At 47.0% G+C, this 23,126-nt stretch overlaps 1 protein-coding gene across 2 annotated transcripts in view; it reads left to right on the top strand.

Annotated features, from left to right (window-relative positions):
* LOC309333204 (UDP-N-acetylglucosamine--peptide N-acetylglucosaminyltransferase 110 kDa subunit-like) overlaps positions 1-23,126 on the top strand; it is a 110,530-nt gene that overhangs the window by 69,025 nt on the left and 18,379 nt on the right. For both annotated transcript variants that reach the window (XM_081846608.1, XM_081846607.1), the window contains exons 11-15: positions 95-196; positions 1,675-1,854; positions 2,189-2,347; positions 16,054-16,143; positions 18,153-18,278. In XM_081846608.1, coding sequence (XP_081702734.1) covers positions 95-196; positions 1,675-1,854; positions 2,189-2,347; positions 16,054-16,143; positions 18,153-18,278 — 657 coding nt within the window. The remainder of the gene's footprint in view (positions 1-94; positions 197-1,674; positions 1,855-2,188; positions 2,348-16,053; positions 16,144-18,152; positions 18,279-23,126) is intronic.

The following is a 23,126-nucleotide window of genomic DNA, read 5'->3' as shown; positions in this document are numbered from 1 at the left end:
ATTGTACCGTTCGTCTCTGCTTCATCTTTGGTTTTACTGGTTGAGACAAAAAGCAGGTGGCAATTGCTAAAATATCCCTCCCCTCCCTTTCTAGGATTCCGGAAATATCCCAGAGGCAATTGCTTCATATCGCACCGCCCTGAAACTGAAGCCGGACTTTCCTGATGCTTACTGCAACTTGGCGCACTGTTTGCAGGTGAGGAGGGCTTTTTCACCAATACAAGGGCTAACACTTCTGGGGTTTCCAGCGTTTGGGAACCGAAGCGCTTAAGTCCCAAGGTACCACAGTAGTGGTAAGGAATTGTCCAGTAGCACCTTAGAGACCAACTCGGTTTGTTCTGGGTCAAAGCTTTTGTGTGCAGGCACTCTTCTTCAGGTACACAGAAACAGAAGTCACCAGACCCTGATATATAGTGGGAGGGTGGAGTCAGGTATTTCTCAGAAGGGTAGGAGGAGATGCCTTGTGGGGGTCAGGTGGGATTGCTATGAGGAATTATGAAAAATGAAGCAAGCCATTGTGTCGGCAATGAAAGCATTGCGTTGACTGGGTTTGAGTCATTGACAATAATTTCTGATCAAATCCCATAAGCCTCTGCATCTCTGCCCATCTTCTTTACTGTTCATTTTCTACGCCTGACAGGCATGTATAAGCATTCTAAAACACAGGCCAGTTGCTTCACCAGGCATCCTGGGTCATACAGATAGAAGGTAGCTTTGATGTAGCAAATGATTAGCATATGTAATGATTAGCATATGTAATGTTTCTGAAATTCTTTTGTAAGAAGACAGCTGCTTGGAGATCCTGTATTGAATGTCCTGGGAGATTGAAGTGTTCTCCTACTGGCTTCTCTGTCTTACGATTCCTGATGTCAGATTTATGCCCATTTATCCTCCCAGGACATTCAATACAGGATCTCCAAGCAGCTGTCAGAAACAGACTTGAAAGAGAAGTTGCTGAATTACAACTTATTACTCAACTGAAAACGATGGAGAGACCTGGTCTGAATAGAGATACTGGATTCCTGTCTCATTACATGTGCTAACCATCTGCATACTATCCGTTGCTTTTTCCTGTAGGACTAATTGCAGTCATTCACAGTCGCCCACAGGTTGACCAAACCCATTGAGTCCTACTACCCTTCGGAGAAAAACCCTACCCTCCCTCTATATATCAGGGTCTGGTGACTTTTCCTTCCACTATATATCAGGGTCTGGGGACTTCTGTTTCAGTTTATCTGAAGAAGTCTGCCTGCGCACGACAGCCAAGTGTTATTATCATTAAATACAAGGATTAAGAAGGTGTCAATCATGGAGGCACAGGTCTGTAATCCTTTTTTACCGAAAGGTTCAGCCTTGCTGGCATCCTCTCAATATGGACAAGCAGAGGAAGGTTTCCTTTTGGGAACAGTAAAATCACCCGTCTCCTACTACCCTTCTGAGAAATACCCCACCCCACCCTCCCACCTATATATAAGGGTCTGGTGACTTCTGTTTCAGTGTATCTGAAGAAGTATGCATGCACACGAAAACTTATACCAAGAACAAACTGAGTTGGTCTCTAAGGTGCTACTGGACATTTTTTATATTTTTTTATATATTTCGACTGTGTCAGACGAACACGGCTACCTACCTGAATCTAGAACGTAATTCAGGGTTTTCTTTGCCTCCTCTCAGATCGTTTGTGATTGGACCGATTATGACGAGAGAATGAAGAAGCTTGTCAGTATTGTGGCTGACCAGCTGGAGAAGAACCGACTCCCTTCGGTGCACCCCCATCACAGCATGCTTTATCCGCTATCTCACGGCTTCCGAAAGGCTATCGCTGAGAGACATGGGAACCTCTGCCTGGACAAGGTGGGTCTGTGCCAGGCATGGCCCAACTTGGCCCTCCAGCTGTTTTGGGACTACAGTGCCCATCATCCCTGACCACTGGTGCTGTGAGCTACGGATGGTGGGAGTTGCAGTCCCAAAAGAACTGGAGGGCCAAGTTGGGCCATGCCTGATCTAGAGCAGTGGTGGCCAAACTTGGCCCTCTAGCTGTTTGGGGACTACAATTCCCATCATCCCTGACTGCTGGTCCTGTTAGGTAGGGCCTCCCACATCTTTGAATAATAATATTCAAAGAAAAAAAAGTTATTATAATTACATGTCGTTTCTGTAACATGGCTTCCTTGAAACCCCCTGCCAGATCAACGTCCTCCACAAGCCACCCTACGAACACTCCAAGGACTTGAAAGCCAGCGAGGGCCGACTCCGTGTGGGCTACGTCAGTTCTGACTTCGGCAACCACCCCACCTCCCATCTCATGCAGTCCATCCCAGGCATGCACAATTCGGACAAATTTGAGGTGAGGTGCACAAGAGGGTGGCCGTGCGAGTAGCTCAGGCGGCAGAGCGCCGAGACTCTGAATCTCAGGGTCGCGGGTTCGAGCCCCACGTTGGGCCAAATGAACAAACAAATCTTCATCTGTGTCAGCCCTCGGCTGTAGCAATAAAATGAGACGATCTGCAAAGAATAGAACTGAAAAGTCAACGATATCAAATACATTTGAGGGTTTTGAATCGAGAGTGGGTTTTATTCTGACTGCCCCAGCTCAAAACCTGGCCACCTTTGTAAGTACCGTATTTTTCGCACCAGACCACAAGATGCACCTAGTCTTTGGAGAAGGAAAACAAGAAAAAAAATATTCTGAATCTCAGAAGCCAGAACAGCAAGAGGGATCGCTACGCAGTGAAAGCAGCAATCCCTCTTGCTGTTTTGGCTTCTGGGATAGCTGTGCAGCCTACATTCGCTCCATAAGACGCACACACATTTTCCCTTACTTTTTAGGAGGGAAAAGGTGTGTCTTATGGAGCGAAAAATACGGTATGTACCGGGAGAGCCTTTGAGGGTCAGAGTCCTCAAGCAGCTCCATGACAACCCTACAGCTGGGCACTTCGGGCAACACAAGACCATGTTGTTAGTTACGCGGGATTTCTGGTGGCCCAAGGTAAGGGAGGATGTGTGGGAATATGTACGAGGATGCGACACATGTCAGAGCAAAGAGGGAAAGGGCGGCTCCGGCGGGGCTTACCCACACCGGGGAGACCATGGGAGGCAGTGTCCATAGACTTCATGACGGACCTGCCCATGTCCCGAGGTAAGACGGCTGTCATGGTGGTGGTGGACCTGCTGACCAAGATGTGTCACTTTGTGGCATGCTCCCATGCGGTGACAGCTGAGGAAACTGCCATGTTCCTGGATCACATCTTTTGGCTGCATGAAAAGGCCTTGGCCCTGGTTGAGGCCAGTTGAACATCCCCGAGGCCTGGGACCTCCAAGATATTATTATTTGCGGACCGTAAGGTCCTCCGCGGGTCATGCCAGGAGAGGCGGTCCTGCAGGTACGAGGGGCCTTGGCTATATAGGGCTTTAAAGGTTAAAACCAGCTCCTTGAATCTGACCCTGTACTACACTGGGAGCCAGTGCCGCTGGTATAGCATTGGACAAATGTGATCCCGCAGTGAGGACCCTGTAAGGAGTCTCGCCACGGCATTCTGCACCTGCTGGAGTTTCTGGGTCAGCTTCAAGGGCAGCCCCGCGTAGAGCAAGTTACAATAATTGAGCCAGGAGGTGACCACCACATGGATCACCATGGTGAGATCAGGGCAAGAGAAGGCAGGGACCAGCTGCTTAGAGCAGCAAAGGTGGGAAAATGCCGCCTTTGCTGTAGCTGTAACCCGTATCTCTATAGAGAGGGAGGCGTCGAAGGTTACACTCAAACTCCTGACGGAAGGCGCTGGCACTAATTGCGCCCCTGCAAGAGATGGAAATTGGCCCCCCCAGCTCCATGTCGTCCCAGCCCAACCAGAGGACCTCTGTTTTCGAAGGATTTCACTTCAACCGGCTCCCGCACAACCATCCGGCCACAGCTTTTTTTTTTTAAATATATTTATTTAATTTTACAAAAAAAAGAAAGAATTTCAAAACCACAAAGCCAATCACAAACATACATCAGAATACAAAAAACAAATTAAAAATAAAAACTCCAGTTTTTAAATTCATGTTTACATAGCAATCTTTCTTGACTTCCTCCCGCCTCCCTTTTCTGTGTTCCTCTTTGTCCAATCAGATACAGCAAATCCTTACCCTCTTTCAAAACTCATTTCTAATTATTAAAATCACATCTATTATGTCTCCGATCTTTCCTCCTTATGTTTGAACACCTTTAACATATTGTCTACTTTTGACATAATATAACTTTAATCTTCCACCCTTTTTCTATTACATTTTTGCATACTTTTTAACACTGTATCCCTAATGCCATATTATTTTTATATCCAACATCATTTTAACATTCGTAAACTTTGCAGTGTTTCTGCAGATAGTTCTTAAACTTCTTCCAGTCCTCTTCCACCGCTTCTTCTCCCAGGTCTCGAATTCTGCCAGTCATTTCTGCCAATTCCATGTAGTCTATTACTTGGATCTGCCATTCTTCCAAGGTGGGCAAATCTTGTGTCTTCCAGTACTTTGCGATGAGTATTCTTGCTGCTGTTGTCGCATACATAAAAAACGTTCTATCTTTCTTTAACACCAATTGGCCGACTATGCCCAAGAAAAAAGCCTCTGGTTTCTTAGGGAAGGTATATTTAAATACCTTTTTCAGTTCATTATATATCATCTCCCAGAAAGCCTTAATCTTCGGGCACGTCCACCAAAGGTGAAAGAATGTGCCTTCAGTTTCTTTACATTTCCAACATTTGTTATCAGGCAAATGGTAAATTTTAGCAAGCTTGACTGGGGTCATGTACCACCTATAGATCATTTTCATAATATTCTCTCTTAAGGCATTACATGCCGTAAATTTCATACCGGTGGGATTAGGGGTTGCTTGTGCGCAAACGCCAAACCGCTCCAAGTTGAGTAGTTGGCTAAAACCTTCCCTAGCCGGACAGCCCTTACTTCGTGGCTGTCTTAATCACTGGCAGAATCCGTCAGTGGGCGTTTCCTGAACTTTTTCCAACATAGAGCTCCTTGACAGAAAGTCTCCGCCTGGATTCCCTGCGCGTCAGCTTTTTGCGCAGAGTGGGCGTCCCCAGGGGAGGTCCTGAGCTCTCTCCACTGGTCTCGCTGGAAGCGTGCGTCCCTGAGCCTTCCCTCCGACTCCTCCTCCTTCCCTTCTTCCTCAGCGGAAGCTCTTCCTCTTTCCCTGCTGGTTCCCTCCCCAGCATCCGAGAGCCTCTCCACCCCCCTGAGATCCGATGGCAGTTCCCTGACATCCACCTCCCCTCCAGGACCCCCCTCACCCCCGGTCCGTCCCCTTTCTTCGGCCGGTGATGCTGGGAACCCCCAGAAGGAATCTTCCCCATCTTCTGATGACTCTGAAGAAGTGTGCATGTATCTGAAGAAGTGTGCATGCACACGAAAGCTCATACCTAGAACTAACTCAGTTGGTCTTTAAGGTGCTACTGGAAGGAATTTTTTTATTTTGTTCTGATGACTCGAACACTGCTCTCCACCTATTACTACCTCTTCCCACGGGAGCATCTTCCCAATCGGATTCCACCCCTTCAGACACTTCTCCTCCCTCCTGCCCAGAGACTGGAAAACCCACAAAATCCTCTTCATCATCTGTGGTGCCAAATTGCTCCTCCCAGAATCTCGCTAAGGGTCTGGGCCTCCTTGGGAACCTGCGGTGAAACTCTTCCAGGAGAAACTCATCCTTGATGGTTTCTGCTGGCACCCATGCATTTTCCGACTCAGGCTCCCCCTCCCAAGCCACTAGATACTCCACCTGTCTCCCCTTCCACCTTGAATCTAGTATCTCCGCTACGTGACTGCTGCGCTCCCTCTCCTCTACCTGTGGGTGTACGGGAACCTCTCCTTCTCGTCCCTGAAATTCCCTCCCTTCCCGGTATGGTGAAAGTAATGACCTATGGAATACCGGGTGTAGTTTCATGTTGTCAGGCAGTTTGAGCCTAAAGGCCACCGGGTTCACCTGCTGTGTTACCTCGAAGGGTCCCAGTCGCTTAGGCCTTAATTTCTTGCAACCTCCCTTGAACGGTAACCCTTGTGTTGACAACCACACCCGGTCCCCCACCCTTATGGTCTCTCCTTCCCTCCTGCTCCTATCTGCCTGCCTTTTGTACACTTCCTTAGCCCTCTCCAAGTTCATCTTAAGCTGTTGGTGCAGGGCTTCCATCTCTTCCACAAACTGTTCAGCTGCGGGCACACTCCATCTCTCCTCCCCTTCCCCCAGGAAAGCCCTGGGGTGATACCCATAATTGGCCATGAACGGGCTCATCCCCGTGGACACATGCTCCGCGTTATTGTAGGCAAATTCGGCCAAGGCCAATTTCTCTACCCAGTCATTCTCCCTCTCGCTGACGTAGCACCGTATTGTTGGAGTATACTGTTTGCTCTTTCCGCCTGCCCATTGGTCTCCGGGTGCCTGGCCGTCGAGAAGTTGACCTCTACGTGTAGTAGGCTCATGAGCTTCCTCCAGAACCTGGAAGTGAATTGTTTCCCTCGGTCTGATACAACGCTCAAGGGGGCGCCATGCAGCCTGAAAACGTGTTCCACAAACAGCTTGGCGGTTTCCTCCGCCGTCACCGCATGCGAGCAAGCGATAAAATGGCACATCTTAGTTAACAAGTCGACTACTACCATGACGGCCGTTTTGCCCCTTGACTTGGGCAAATCAGTCATAAAATCTATGGACACTGCCTCCCATGGTCTTTCTGGTGTGGGTAATGGTTCCAGTAACCCCGCGGGTGCCGCCCTCTCCCCTTTGGCTCTCTGGCAGTGGTCGCACCCCCTTATATATTCTCGTACATCTTCCCTCACCTTTGGCCACCAGAACTGCCTGGTGACTAACAACATGGTTTTGTGTTGCCCAAAATGTCCCGCCGTGGGGCTGTCGTGCAGTTGTTTGAGTACTCTACTCCTCAAGTTCCCCTCTGGTATATACAATGCCCCCCTGTAATACAGTGCCCCATCCTTTTCCTCAAAACCCCCCGGGTTTCCTCCTGCCCCCCTGAGTTCCCTGATCTTGCTTTGGGCGTACTCGTCGTCTGCCGTCCCCTCTGCAAGCTCCTGTCGCCCTACCAACACTCCCCCACACACCCATCGGTCCTCGGGTATCACATGTCGTTCTTCCGCCGCTCCCTCTCCTTCCAGGTACTCTGGCTTCCGGGAGAGGGCGTCTGCTCTGACGTTTTCCTCCCCCGGTACGTAACGAATCTCAAAATGGAATTTGGAAAACTCCTGAGCCCACCACACCTGTCTCTGATTGAGTACCCTCGCCGTTCTCCAGTATTCCAGGTTCTTATGGTCCGTGCACACCTGGATCTTGTGCTGCGCCCCTATCAGCAAATGTCTCCAGCGTCGAAACGCTTCGTAGATAGCCAGCAGCTCCCGGTCATACACCGTGTAGTTCTGCTCCGACTTGTTCAACTTCCTGGAGAAAAAGGCACACGGTCTCCAGTCGGACTGGTTCCCCCCCAGCTGAAGCAGTACGGCCCCCACCGCTCTGTCCGATGCATCGGTCTCCAGCCTCATTGGCTTCTGCAGATCCACGTGCAAGAGCTGCTCTTCCGTAGCGAACGCCTTCTTTAGCCTTTCAAAAGATTCCTGCGCTTCCTCCGTCCAGACGAACTTCTTCTTGCTACTGAGGCAATCTGTGATGGGTGCCGTTAAGTGGGCAAAGTTTTTGATGAACTTCCGATAGAAGTTTCCAAACCCCAGGAACCTCTGCACGTCCTTCCTGGTCTTGGGTGTCTTCCATTCCAGTACCGCTTGTACCTTGCCCGGATCCATAGCTAGTCCCTTGTCTGACAACCAGTACCCCAGGAACTCGACCTCTCGGGTGTGGAACTGGCACTTCTCCAGTTTGACCCACAGCTGGTGCGCCTGTAGCCTCTTAAGCACTTCCCGGACATCTCTGACGTGTTGCTCCTCGTCCTCCGAATAGATCAACACGTCATCTAAAAAGGCCACGCAGTTCTTGTACAGCAAGGGTCCCAGAACGTGATGCATGAAAGATTGGAAACCCGCTGAACCCGCTTGTAGTCCGAAGGGCATAACGAGATACTCGAAGGCCCCCAGAGGGGTGAACATGGTGGCTTGCCATTCATCTCCCTCCCTCATCCTGATCAGATTGTACGCCCCCTTAGGTCCAGCTTGGTGAAAATCTTTCCCTTCCTCACCCTGGTCAAAATGTCATCAATCCTGGGCATGGGGAAGGTCACGGGTTCCGACACCGAATTCACGGCCCGGAAGTCCACTACTAGCTTGGGTTTATTAGTGTCCTTCTTGTCCACAAAGAACACTGGACTGCCCCCCACCGCCCTTGATTCCCTTATGAACCCTCTTTTTAGGTTCTTGTCTATAAATTCCCTCAACTCCTGCATCTCCCTGTCCGACATGGCGTACAGTTTGCCCACTGGCAGCTGAGCTCCTGGGAGTAGGTTGATTTGGCAGTCAAAGGGCCTATGAGGAGGCAGTCTATCCGCTTCTTTCTCACTGAAGACATCTTGCAAGTCAGCGTACTGCGGTGGTACCTGCCCCTTCTCTCCCACCGCCATCCCTGCCACTCTGGCTATTGCCATCCTCGGGGTTTCCCCCCCATGGCAGTGTTCCAAGCAGTGAGCTGACCCGAATGAGACCGTCCGCTGGTGCCATCCCACGGTCCTGCCAGGGTGGCTACGTGAAAGGCAATAATTTCAGTGTGCCTTGCAATCCTCATTCTCATGGGGGGCGTCTGGTGTGTTACCTCCCCTCCCAGGAGTTCCCTCCCATCGATCGTCGTGACTTGTAAAGGACTCCCTAGTAGCAGAGTCTGCAGCTGATGCTCTAACGCAAATTCCTTGCTAAGGAAATTGCAAGAACTGCCTGAGTCCAACAGCGCCTTTATCTTGAGTGGGTGGCCGTTGGGGAGCTCTAGCACCACTTCTATGGCGATGGCTGCTCAGGGGGGGCTCTGGCTTGGGCACATTTACTGGTTGTTTGCCTGGCTGCTGGGCCCTATCGGCAGCCAAGCGTTGGCTTTTCCCTGCTCCTTAAGCCCCTCCTCCTCACTCCCGGCCGCCCCCACCATTCCTTGCCATGCTTTCCTTTGAGGGCAGACCCTGGCAAAATGCCCTGGCTGTTGGCCGAGGAAACACTTCTTGGTCGTTTTCCCCTCCTTCTTTTGAACTTCACCAGAGTTTGAAACCCCGCGCGCGCGCCTCTGATCTCCATTGGCTCCGCCGGCGGGGAAGGTTGCTCTGGTATTTCAGGAATGCGGAAGTCATTCCAATGCTCTCCTCTCCCTTCCCGCTTCTCCAGAGCCCGTGCTTCCTGCTGCGCTCCAATGGCAAGCACAGCCTTAGTCAGCTGATCCATCGACTGCGGGCGGGGCGCGCGGGAAAGTTTGTCTTTTACTGCGGGGGCTAGGCCTTCCTCAAATAACATCTGAATCGGTTCCGAAATCAAATCCCAACCAAGTCGGTGTATGAGCATGGCAAATCGCGACCAGTACTCTCTGACTGATTGTTTCCCTTGTTTGCACGCCATCAACTGCCTGCGTACAAAGCTCTGCTCAATCTGGCTGGAAAACATCAGATCCATGGCTGCAAAGAACTTCCTCAAGTCTTTTAGGGCATCATTATCCAATGCCATCAGTGGTCTAACCCACTCTCTGGCTCCCGCCTCCAGGTGTCAGACCACGAAGGCAACTCTCGCCCCCTCGTCCACAAAGTCATCATATTGTAGATCCAGTGCATACTGCACCTCTATCTTAAAAGCCTGGTAGTCCCTCGGATCGCCCCCAAACTTATGCACCAGTCCCGGTACCTTCCTTGAGATGGGGGTGGGTTTCCTCTCATCGAGCCGCGCCGCTAGGAGAGCCAGCTGTTGTTCCAAATCTCTGTTTCTCTCCTCCAGAGTTGGTCCTCCCCTGGCTCCCCCTCCGCCTCCGGGTCCTTCTGTGTTGCTCATAATGCCCCCTTTGCACAAACAACGTCGGAGACTGACGGATTGCTGTAATGGGATTAGGAGTTGCTTGTGCGTAAACGCCAAACCGCTCCAAGTTGAGTAGTTGGCTAAAACCTTCCCTAGCCGGACAGCCCTTACTTCGTGGCTGTCTTAATCACTGGCAGAATCCGTCAGTGGGCGTTTCCTGAACTTTTTCCAACATAAGAGCTCCTTGACAGAAAGTCTCCGCCTGGATTCCCTGCGCGTCAGCTTTCTGCGCAGAGTGGGCGTCCCCAGGGGAGGTCCTGAGCTCTCTCCAATGGTCTCGCTGGAAGCGTCCCTGAGCCTTCCCTCCGACTCCTCCTCCTTCCCTTCTTCCTCAGCGGAAGCTCTTCCTCTTTCCCTGCTGGTTCCCTCCCCAGCATCCAAGAGCCTCTCCACCCCCCTGAGATCCGATGGCAGTTCCCTGACAACAACTTTTCCCAGTCAGCAAACATAATGCTATGACCTATGTCCTTTGCCCATTTAATCATAGCTGATTTAACTGTTTCATCCTGAGTATTCCATTTCAACAGCAAGTTATACATTCTTGAAAGAATCTTAGTTTTAGGTTCTAACAGTTCTGTTTCCAATTTCGATTTCTCCACCTGGAAGCCCAATTTTTTATCCAAATTATAGGCCTCTCTTATTTGATAATAATGAAGCCAATCTCACACTTTATCTTTTAGTTTCTCAAAACTCTGCAATTTCAATGTATCTCCTTCTTGTTCTAGTATCTCCCAATATTTCGGCCACTTGGCCTCCATATTGAGTCTTTTCAGAGCCTTAGCTTCCAAAGGTGACAACCACCTTGGGGTCTTGCTTTCCAGTAAGTCTTTGTATCTTGTCCAGACATTAAACACCGCTTTCCTGACAATATGATTTTTGAATGCTCTATGAGCTTTAACCTTGTTGTACCATAGATATGCATGCCACCCAAAAGCATTATTAAAACCTTCCAAATCCAAAATGTCAGTGTTCTCAAGAAGTAGCCAATCTTTCAACCAGCAGAATGCTGCTGATTCATAGTAAAGCTTAATGTCTGGCAGGGCAAACCCTCCTCTTTCCTTTACATCAGTTAGTATTTTAAATTTTATTCTGGGCTTTTTGCCCTGCCAGACAAATTTAGAAATATCTCTCTGCCACCTCTTGAAACAATCCATCTTGTCCACAATCTGCAAAGTTTGAAACAAAAATAACATTTTTTGCAATACATTCATCTTTATAGCTGCAATTCGACCCAACAAGGAAAGCTTCAAATTAGACCAAATTTCTAAATCTTTTTTAACTTCTGACCAACATTTCTCATAATTAACTTTAAATAAATTCAAATTTTTTGCAGTTACAGATAGGTAGCCGTGTTGGTCTGCCATAGTCAAAACAAAATAAAAAAATTCCTTCCAGTAGCACCTTAAAGACCAACTAAGTTAGTTCTTGGTATGAGCTTTCGTCTCATTCTGAAACCCTTCTTTTTCCTTTGATGTTAAATTTTTCTCTAAGACCTTAGTTTTTAGCTTGTTTAATTTAAATCCTGCCACATGACCAAATTCTTGAATCAGTTCTAAAACCCTTTTCGTACTAGATTCTGGCTCCTGTAATGTCAAAACCAGGTCATCTGCAAAAGCCTTCAATTTATAGTGTTTGGCTCCGACCTGAATTCCTTTGATCAACCGATCCCTTCTAATCATGTTCAACAGCACCTCCAGGACCGAAATAAATAATAATGGAGAGATAGGGCAGCCCTGACATGTTCCTTTTTCTATCTTAAATTCTTCTGTCACCACATTGTTAACTATCAATTTTGCTTTTTGTTCTGAATAGATTGCATTTATACCATTTTCAAACCCCTGTCCCACTCCCATTCCCTTGAGATTTTTCTTCATAAAGTTCCAAGAAATATTATCAAAGGCTTTCTCCGCATCAACAAAAATTAATACTGCTTTTGTGTTAATATTCGTTTGCAGCAACTCCAAAATATCAATTATGTTCCTTGTATTGTCAGACAGATGTCTGCCTGGTAGAAAGCCTGCCTCGTCCTTACCTTCAGTTAATACTCTTTTTAATCTGTTAGCCAAAATATCTGCAAAAATTTTGTAATCCACATTTAAAAGGGAGATGGGACGGTAGTTCTTAAGTTGTGTCCCAGTATAGAGAGCTGAAGGACACTGTTGGCATTTGAAGGCATACACAATGTTAGACGATGAGCAATTAAATAGTCCCGAGATGGTATGTGTGATGTTGTTGGGGCCAGTAATGGTGCTTTATCCATGTTCGTAGATACCACTCCATTCATGTCTCCCATCATAATGATGTTATTATAATCCATATAATCCAACATTGTCTCATGCAACTTCTTGTAAAATTCCGATTTCCCCTCATTTGGCGCGTAGATTCCTAGGATCAAAAATTTTTCTCCTTGGGTTTGAATTTCAATTGCCAAAATTCTTCCTTGCTCATCTTTAAAAAGAAATTTTGGTGACAGGCTTTCTTTTGCATATATAACAACTCCTCTCTTCTTCACTTTGTCCGATGAGATAAATTCTTGACCTAATCTTTTATTCATTAAAACTTTCCTGTGAAGCCTAATCACATGTGTTTCCTGTAAACAAATTAAGTCCAATTGCTCCTTTTTTAGTAAATGAAAAACTTTCTTCCTCTTTTCGGCGGAGTTCAAACCATGAATATTCCAACTTAATAGTTGCAGGGACATGTTGGTGTAGATCTATTTTTCTCCTCCTGCTCCCAAAAGTTTTTCCTCCTTTGACGGTGGTATCACTTTCTCAGGTTCGTCAAGCCCCAAGGCCTCAATCCCTTTCTGGAGGTCTTCTTCGTAGGCACTCAAAATTTTTTCCTTATCTTCCAGAGATTTAATTTTAACTTTTTTCCCTTTAAAAGTGAAGGATAGCCCCTGAGGGAGCTCCCATCTGAAGACAATTCTGTTACTTCTCAATAGTGTCACCAAATCTCCGTAGTTAGATCTGAGTTCTAGTAAGTGTTTCGGGATGTCCTTGTAGAGTTCAATCCTTGAGTCTTTGATCTCTAGAGTCTTCTGGTAATGCGCACTCAGTATCTTGTCTCTTTCCTCCTTTGTTCTGAGGGAGATCAGACAGTCTCTCGACTTGATCTTCCTCCCTCCCTTTCCAAGTCTGAATGCGCTTACAATCTTAAAATCTTTATCCTCTTCCAGTGACCAAAATTCTGCAAATTCCCCTGTCAAATAGTCAGTTAAATCCTCCTTTTCAAGTTCTGGTACCGACCTAATCCTAATATTATTTTCCTTATTTTTCAATTCTATCATAGACAGAAGTGCCTGATGTTCACCAATCTGTTTACGCATAGGTTTAATTTCTTCTTGCACAGCCTCTACTTTCTGTTTAGCCTCCTCAGCCGTTTTACGATTTAATGTGGTGTCTTCCAATAATTTCCCAATAGACTGAGAATTTAAACTGACTTGCTGGGTCAAATTATTAATACTAGCTGTATTTTGGTCAATTTTGGTTGATTGATCAGACAGTTGCTTACTTACTCCATCCAATTTTTCAAGAATTTTATTCAGCAGGGAATTAAAGTCCCCTCCTGTGGCCATTCCTTCAAACCTGGTTTGTTCTAAATCTTCCTCTTGTGCCACAGGTACCGTGGGAACAGATGATCTGCGTAACTGTGAAATTATACTGGGCTGCTGCTGTGTTTTGGCTTTAGCTGATCTTGTCTTCCCACTCATCCCACTTCTGTCTATGAGCCAAGGTCGGTCCCACGGTCTGCCTTTCTCATGGAAAATCCCCAAGTCCAGAGATGGAAAAATCCCCCAGTAGTTGTATAGCTTCAATAGTCCACTAGAGGGACACTTTGTTTATCTTCAAAAGTTACAATTTATAAAGTCTTTCCCAGAATTACAAAGTGTCTCTTGAAAATTTACAAAAGTAGCGGTAAACTTTCCAAATCTTTAAGCTTCTGCAGAGTTAGTCATAAAAAGTTACTAAGTCTCCAAAGGTGCGAGTTACAATATAACAGTTCAAAGCAGCCTGACAGTTCTCGTAGTTTGGCAGCCCGATCGCCGGGAGCTCTAAAACTTTTAATAAATCCACAACTGGAAAGATAAAAGCCCAATTTCCCTTCTTCCACCCCAATTTAACTGAGGTGGGATCTTCTGTTTGATGCTCAGATAAGTCCTTTTAAAATCCCAGTTTCCATGGCATAAGTAAATTAAACGTCGTTGCTTTAAGTCTTTAAACAAAGCCGGGAGACGGACTTCCTGGTTGCGCCTCCCGCTTCAGTGCCAAATTAAATTTATATTTTAATCCTCGGTTCGAATTACTTCACCTACTCACGGGTAGTTGTTTCTTAGCCAAATAGTCCCAGGAAAAAGGTCAGCGCTCACCGACAGCAGCTTTGCGGCTTTACCCCGCAGAAAGAGCGATTAACTCACAGCACCGCTACCCCCGTCACGCCCCGGAGCCCCTTACGGGGTCCCTTCGCAGTTTCGGGGGGCGCTGATGGTGCCCGCTGAGTCCCACGGCCACAGGCTATCGCCGCCTGTGGTTTTCTGGCAAGGGTCTCCGCTTCGCCGTAGCGGACGAACCGTTTCTGCGGAGCTTCCCCTTCACAAACAGAAGAGGACCGCCATTGTCGTTCGCGCTGCCTCCGGAAGTCCATCCGGCCACAGCTTTCAAGCCTCTGGTCAGTGTGTCCGGGGCCGAGTCAGGATGGCCGTCCATCAACGGATGAAGCTGGGTGTCATCAGCATATTGATGACAGCCCTGCCCAAAATTCCAGACATGCTGGGCAAGGGGCGCATAAAAATGTTTAAAAGCATTGGGGAGAGGATTGTGCCCTGCGGAACTCCACACACCAAGGGGTGCCGTGACGACAACTCCTCCCCTAGCGCAATCCACTGTCCCCGACCTGAAAGGAAAGAGTGCAGCCATTGTAAGACTGTGACCTGAATGTCCACGTCCTTTGCTGTCACCTGCTCCTCTTGATCTGCCAAGAGAGAGGACGCTGGGGCAGTGGTTGGGCGACCCGGAACGGGCAATAAAAGAGGGGTGATAATCTCACTCCTCAAGTCTTTTTATAAAGGGCATGTGCCACTGATTTGGTGCTGCCATCTCTGCAGGGACATGAGCGTTTTTTGGGTGGAATCTGTTGGAATCGTCCCTCGAGTCCAGCCAAGGGCGAGACATTTTAATCTTGCGACGGTCAGAGCACGTCTACATTTTGGGATCGCTCGGTTATGCAGATCGGATGCCGGAGAGTTGAAATGGGAAGGGGGGAGAGAGTCATACCACGGGTGAAATTTCCTGATGGCAGCCAAGTTGTTCTGATGCTTGAGATCATTTAGGCACTGACAGATTAGACCAGGCACCCCCAACCTTTGGCCCTCCAGATGTTTTGGACTATAGTTCCCATCATCCCTGACCACTGGTCCTGTTAGCTAGGGATCATGGGAGTTGTAGGCCAAAGCATCTGGAGAACTGCAGGTTGGGGATGCCTGGATTAGACTGCTTGACTGTTTTAAGATGTATTTTAATTAATTGATTGCCTGTTTCTATGTTCTTTGTATACTGTGTTAGTTTTATCATGTTAGCTGCCCTGAGCCCGGCTCCAGCCAGGGAGGGTGGGGTACAAATATGAAATTATTATTATTAAAACCCAAAGTCAGTAGCTGTTGTGGGGATAAGCCACAAGAGGGAAGCTCTTGGGCAAAAGGTTCCCGCATTGCAGGGGGTCATACTGGATGAGCCTCATTGCCCTTTCCAACTCCCCAGTTCTACGATTCTCTTTCAGCGATTGCTTCATCTTTGAGGAAAGCTGTGATGGTTTATGCGCCTCGTAAATTCTGGCGTTTTCCTGCAGCGTTTGGGAAAGATGGGCTTTGTCCGGTGTCCCCCCCCCCCCGTGTTTTGTCGCTTCTCGCGTGCTCCCTGCTCAAATGACCCTCAAATGTATTTTATACAATGGACTTTTAATTTCCTTTCTTTGTATATCGTATTGTTTTATTGCAATTGCCAACGCAAATAAAGATTAATTCATTCATTCAGTGACTGGTCAGCCTCAGTTCTAAGCATCTCCTCTCTTTCCCAGGTCTTCTGCTATGCCCTCAGCCCTGATGACGGCACAAACTTCCGGGTCAAGGTGATGGCTGAAGCAAATCATTTTATTGACTTATCTCAGGTGAGAGCTCTTTCCCCCCTATATATCCTAAATAACGCTCTTGCCTGGGCAACCTTTTCCAGAAGATGCTTGTCATTTCGAGGAGTTTAGCGATCTTTAATAATAATAATAATAATAATAATAATAATAATAATAATTTATTTATACCCTGCCCTCCCCTGCTGAGACCGGGCTCAGGGCGGCTAACATCAATTATCAAATACATTAAAACACAAAATCAAACAATTGGTTTAAAATACAATTCTAATCACATTTAGAATCAAAATAAAACTCAGAGATACGGTCATCTCTTCCTGCCTCTGTTTACTTCCCTTCTCTATCTCTTGCTAAAGCTCTTTGATGGCCGAGAACAGGCTTTTAATGCATAATCTGGCAGACGGAAGAAGCGCTAATGTTGTGTACTTTCTGTTCTTGGATGCTAGACGTTGTTAGGAGGAATGTGCGGTATCAGAAGAGGGGGCTAAATAATGAATAATTGGCACTAGCAGATTCTTCAGGTATCTGAAGAAGTGTGCATGCACACGAAAGCTTATACCAAGAACAAACTTAGTTGTTCTCTAAGGTGCTACTGGATAATTAATATATTTCAACTGCACTAGCTAGTGAGGCAAACCATCCAGGCTAGCGATCAATAATCTATAAATCAGATTTTGGGGCAGAGCTTGGAAACTCATGTCTGAACTCATGGCTGAAGGGTCGTGCAACATGGGGTGGGGTGGTGGTGGTCACTTTGCCGCTTCTCGGGAGCTTTCCAGTGGCTGGTTGAAGTTCTTGCTTGGTAATATATATAACACAGGGTAGATTTGATTTAAATCAAATAGATTTAAATCATGATTTAAATCACTAGTCGGTGTCCAAACTTTTTCCAAAGAGGGCCAGATTTGATGACGTGAACATGCGTGAGGGCTGGCCAAAGTTCTTGAGCTTTTTTTAGGATTGAAGATGGACTTTGGACGTGCCGAACCCCAACTCTCACTCTATCCCTTGCCTTTGCCCTAGCTGTAAACCCTAAACCTCTAAACCCTAAGTCTAACAGTAATTCTTACCCTAGCCCTAGCCCTAGCTCCAGCCCTAGCCCTTAGCCTTTGCCCTAGCCCTTTCCCCTAAACCCCTAACCCTAAACTACATTTCATATGATTCCTGGATGCTCTCAAGTCATGGGTGCAGAGTAGTGCTTCAGATACCCTGCCCAGTTTTGTCACGGAGCACGTCTCCTGAGCTATGGCAATCTGACCAAAACGTCACACTTTCCTACAGTGCAGGATTTTGCAAAAGCAACGGCAAGTGCACTGTATGAGGGAAAGAAGCTCAGAAGGACAATTCGAGGGCTGTGACATCGTTTAACCTGAAAGATGCCTTAGCAGATGTAGTAGTGTCAGATGCTGGTGTGGTTGCTCGAGAGTAAACAGGCAAGACTCCGACCTGTCTTTTCCAGACTTTATTCTTGGTGCAAACTATTTACAGTGAAGAGCGTCGTAAGTTCATGTCTGGCTCAATCGCTATCAGAATCTGGGAGTGGTCGGTCTTTGTACCTCCCCCAGCATAAAAGTCACGTCACCCGCAGCCTTTTCCGCCCCTCCCTGCGCTGAAGCCTACTGCGCAGAATGGGCGCTGGCAAGGGCGTACTTCCCGCCTCTCCGGTTTGCTCAGGCTCGATGTTGAGGCTCTCCCTAGCATCCCCTGGTCCCTGCACCTCTTCTCCACTGGAGGTGGGCTTTCCTCCTCCCCAGAAGAGGAACTGCTTCGCAAGATTTTTGAACGCTCCCTATAACACAACTGCCCTTCCATCTCTCGCCTCTGAGCTGATGGCAGTTCCCTGACAAGTAGTAGTAGTAGTAGTAGTAGTAGTAGTAGTAGTAATAATAATAATAAATTTATTACTTATACCCCGCCCATCTGGCTGGGTTTCCCCAGCCACTCTGGGCGGCTTCCAACAAGAGATTAAAAAGACATTAAAACATCAGTTGTTAAAAACTTCCCTAAACGTGCTTCTAATGTTTGCGTTTCAGGTCCCGTGCAATGGCAAGGCGGCCGACCGCATTCACCAAGACGGCATCCATATCCTCATTAACATGAATGGCTACACCAAAGGAGCCCGCAACGAGCTGTTTGCTCTCCGGCCGGCCCCAATCCAGGTAAAGGAAGTCACAGTGAAAAATGTTGATCATACAGTGGTCCCTTGGCTCTCAAACTTCATCCCTTCCAGAAGTTAGTTCTGAAACCAAAGCGTTCCCAAACCGAGGTGCGCTTTCCCATAGAAAGGAATGCAAAACAGATTAATCAGTTCCAGGCTTTGAAAAACAACCCCTGAAACAGCCATTTAACATCAATTTTACTCTCTAACGAGACCATTGATCCCTAAAATGAAAGCAATCATCAATGTACTGTACTATAAAATAAATAAGAGTATTGTAGATGATAATTAAAAAAAAATATATTGCCTGCACTGATGATAGGGATGGGGGGCTTCAATCCATTTCCGCAGTCACACCATCCATCCATCCATCCATCCGTCCGTCCATCAGTAGCTAAAGTCACTGTTTGGATGGGGGGCTTTTATCTGTTTCCGCCGTCACACAGTCCATCCATCCATCCATCCATCCATCCGTCATGCAATCCATCAATAAGTAGCTGAACTGGGCTCCACACAGTCACAAAAACAAGTTAACCAAAAAAGCCTCAAAAACAGAAACGCAAAATAGCAAAAACAAAAGCGCCAAATTTAATTCGTTCCGGAAGTCCGCCTGACTTCCAGAATGTTCGAAAACTGAGGCACGGCTTTCGATTGGTGCAGGCACCCTGGAAACAATTGCCGACAGACGTGTCGGACGTCCGGCTTCCGAAAAACGTCCGGACACCAGAACACTTTCTTCCAGGTTTTCGGAGTTTGAGAACCCATGGTACTACTGTGTGCCCAAAATACTCCGTACTGTAGTCGTAAGATGTTAATGCTGTGATGTTAAAAAATGTCATTAAGACCGACTGCTCTGGGAAGTAAAAAAAAAAAAAAGCCTCCTGGGTCCTTAATTGTGTGATAAATCTTGCTTTATGTGGCCTTTTTGTAGCGCTTGCCTCTTTAAGAAGCTCTTAGGTTTGTTTGTTTGCAAACTTCAGACCAGGGCGGATTTGATTTAAATCAAATCAATTTAAATCACGATATAAATCACAATTTAAATCACTAGTCAGGCTTGTTTTAATTAAAAACAACAACAACAACAGATAGGCATTCCTGCTGGTATAATCTTTAATATTTACAACCAGATGAAGGTTTCGGTTTTGGAATCATAAATTTTCAGAGTAGTTTTGACAGTCCTATCAAAAAAGAAATACATAGACCGATCATGATGAAATGATGGCAAGGTTTAATAAGTGAACTGTTTCTATTTGAACAACTTTTCTGCTGTACTTGATTGGAAGGAAAAAAAGAATCATCTTCTTCATAACAATTTAAACCATTTATTTAACTAAAACAATAACATGACAGCATATGTATCCATGTTGGTTAACTGATGTGGTTAAACATTTTTTTTTAAAAAAAAACAGGCTGAGTTTCTGCACACATGAAAAACTTAAAACAAATTCTTATTTCCTGATGGCCTTTGATGTAACTTAAACAGAAAATCTTTAGAAAGATTTTCCTCCAAAAGCGTTTTATGATTTAAATCGAAACAATCCGGAGGCGGCGCGATCGGCAATGGCGGCCCCTTTCTATTTGTGAAGGGGAAGCTCCGCAGAAACGGGTCGTCCGCTACGGCGCAGCGGAGACCCTGGTTGGAAAACCACAGGCAGCGATAGCCTGTGGCCGTGGGACTCGGCGGGCACCATTAGCGCCCCCCGAAACTGCAAAGGGACTCCGTAAGGGGCTCCGGAGCGTGACGGGGTTGGCGCGGTGCTGTGAGTCGATCGCTCTTTCTGTGGGGGTGAAGCCGCGAAGCTGCTGTCGGTGAGCGCTGACCTTTTTCCTGGGACTATTCGGCTAAAAAACAACTACCCGTGAGTAGGTGAAGTATAATGAACCGGGGATTAAATACAGTTTAATTTGGCACTGAAGCGGGAGGCGCAACCAGGAAGTCCGTCTCCCGGCTCTGTTTAAAGATTTAAAGCAACGACGCTCAATTTACTCATGCTTTGGAAACTGTGACTTTAAAAGAACTAAATCTGAACATCAAATAGAAGATTCCACCTCAACTAAATTGAGGTGGAAGAGGGAAAACTTGACTTTTACCTCTTCATTTGTGGATTTACAAAAATACTTTGAACTCCCGGTGATCGGCCTGCCAAACTATTAGAGCTGTCAGGCTGCTTGAACTGTCATATTGCAACTCGCACTTTTTCGAGACATTGTAACTTTTCTATGACTAACTCTGCAAAAGTTAAAGGACTTAGAAGGTTTTCTGCTACTGTTGTAAACTTTTAAGGGACACTTTGTAATTTGGGAAAGACTTTACAAATTGTGACTTTTTAAGATAAACACAGTGTCCCTCTAGTGGAGTATTGAAGCTGTACAACTACTGGGGGATTTTTCCATCTTTGGACTTGGGGATTTTCCATGGGAAAAGCAGACCGTGGGACTGACCTTGGCTCATAGACAGAAGTGGGATGAGTGGGAAGACAAGATCAGCTAAAGCCAAAACACAGCAGCCTAGTATAATTTCACAGCTACGCAGATCATCTGTTCCCACTGTTCTGTGGCACAAGAGGAAGATTTAGATCAAACCAGGCGTGAAGGAATGGCCACAGGAGGGGACTTTACCTCAGTGTTAAATAAAATTTTTGAAAAATTGGATGGCGTAAGTAAGCAAGTGACTGAACAATCAACTAAAATTGACCAAAATACAGTCAGTATTAATAATTTGACCCAGCAAGTCAGTTTAAATGCTCAATCCATTGGGAAATTATTGGAAGACACTACATTAAATCGTAAAACGGCTGAGGAGGCCAAACAGAAAGTAGAGGCTGTGCAAGAAGAAATTAAACCTATGCGTAAACAGATTGGTGAACATCAGGCACTTCTGTCTATGATAGAATTGAAAAATAAGGAAAATAATATTAGGATTAGGTCGGTACCAGAACTTGAAAAGGAGGATTTAATTGACTATTTGACAGGGGAATTTGCAGAATTTTGGTCACTGGAAGAGGATAAAGATTTTAAGATTGTAAGCGCATTCAGACTTGGAAAGGGAGGGAGGAAGATCAAGTCGAGAGACTGTCAATAATAATAATAATAATAATAATAATAATAATAATAATAATAATAATAATAATAATAATTTATTATTTGTACCCCGCCCATCTGGCTGGGTTTCCCCAGCCACTCTGGGCGGCTTCCATAAAAACCAGAAATACACTGAAATATCACAGATTAAAAACTTCCCTGAACAGGGCTGCCTTAAGATGTCTTCTGAATGTCAGGTAGTTATTTATCGCTTTGACATCTGATGGGAGGGCGTTCCACAGGGCGGGTGCCACTACCGAGAAGGCCCTCTGCCTGGTTCCCTGTAGCTTTGCTTCTCGTAATGAGGGAACCGCCAGAAGGCCCTTGGCGCTGGACCTCAGCGTCCGGGCAGAACGATGGGGGTGGAGACGCTCCTTCAGGTATACTGGGCCGAGGCCGTTTAGGGCTTTAAAGGTCAACACCAGCACTTTGAATTGTGCTCAGAAACGTACTGGGAGGCAATGTAGGTCTTTCAAGACCGGTGTTATGTGGTCTCGGCGGCCGCCCCCAGTCACCAGTCTAGCTGCCGCATTCTGGATTAGTTGTAGTTTCCGAGTCACCTTCAAAGGTAGCCCCACGTAGAGCGCATTGCAGTAGTCCAAGCGGGAGATAACTAGAGCATGCACCACTCTGGCGAGACAGTCCGCGGGCAGGTAGGGTCTCAGCCTGTGTACCAGGTGGAGTTGGTAGACAGCTGCCCTGGATACAGAATTGACCTGCGCCTCCATGGACAGCTGTGAGTCCAAAATGACTCCCAGGCTGCGCACCTGGTCCTTCAGGGGCACAGTTACCCTATTCAGGACCAGGGAGTCCTCCACACCAGCCCACCCCCTGTCCCCCAAAAACAGTACTTCTGTCTTGTCAGGATTCAACCTCAATCCATTAGCCGCCATCCATCCTCCAACCGCCTCCAGGCACTCACACAGAACCTTCACCGCCTTCACTGGTTCTGATTTGAAAGAGAGGTAGAGCTGGGTATCATCTGCATATTGATGGACACCCAGTCCAAACCCCCTGATGATCTCTCCCAGCGGCTTCATATAGATGTTAAAAAGCATGGGGGAGAGGACGGAACCCTGAGGCACCCCACAAGTGAGGGCCCAGGGGTCTGAACACTCATCCCCCCCCACCACTTTCTGAACACGGCCCAGGAGGAAGGAGCGAAACCACTGTATAACAGTGCCCCCAGCTCCCAGCCCCTCTAGACGGTCCAGAAGGATGTTATGGTCGATTGCATCAAAGGCCGCTGAGAGATCCAGCAGAACTAGGAAACAACTCTCACCTTTGTCCCTAGCTTGCCGGAGATCATCAACCAGCGCGACCAAGGCAGTTTCAGTCCCATGATGAGGCCTGAATCCCGATTGGAAGGGATCCAAATGGTCCGCATCCTCCAGGCGTGCCTGGAGTTGTTCAGCAACCACGCGCTCAATCACCTTGCCCAAGAATGGAAGATTTGAGACTGGGCAATAGTTGGCCATACTGGCCGGGTCTAAAGATGGTTTTTTAAGAAGCGGTTTAATGACCGCCTCTTTCAGCGGATCTGGGAATGTTCCCTCACAGAGGGAAGCATTCACCACCCCACAGAGCCCATTGCCCAGCCCTTCCCGGCTTGCTTTTATTAGCCAGGATGGGCAAGGATCCAGGAGACAGGTGGTTGGTTTCACGCGTCCAAGCAGCCTGTCCACATCCTCGGGGGTAATGGATTGAAATCGATTCCATGCAACTTGACCAATCTCCCTCCCTTGTCTGATCTCCCTCAGAACGAAGG

Source organism: Podarcis erhardii (assembly GCF_964252035.2).
Source record: "Podarcis erhardii genome assembly, chromosome: W".
Taxonomy (NCBI): domain Eukaryota; kingdom Metazoa; phylum Chordata; class Lepidosauria; order Squamata; family Lacertidae; genus Podarcis; species Podarcis erhardii.
The sequence above is the reverse complement of the archived record's forward strand: the minus strand, read 5'-3'. Positions and strand labels throughout refer to the sequence as shown.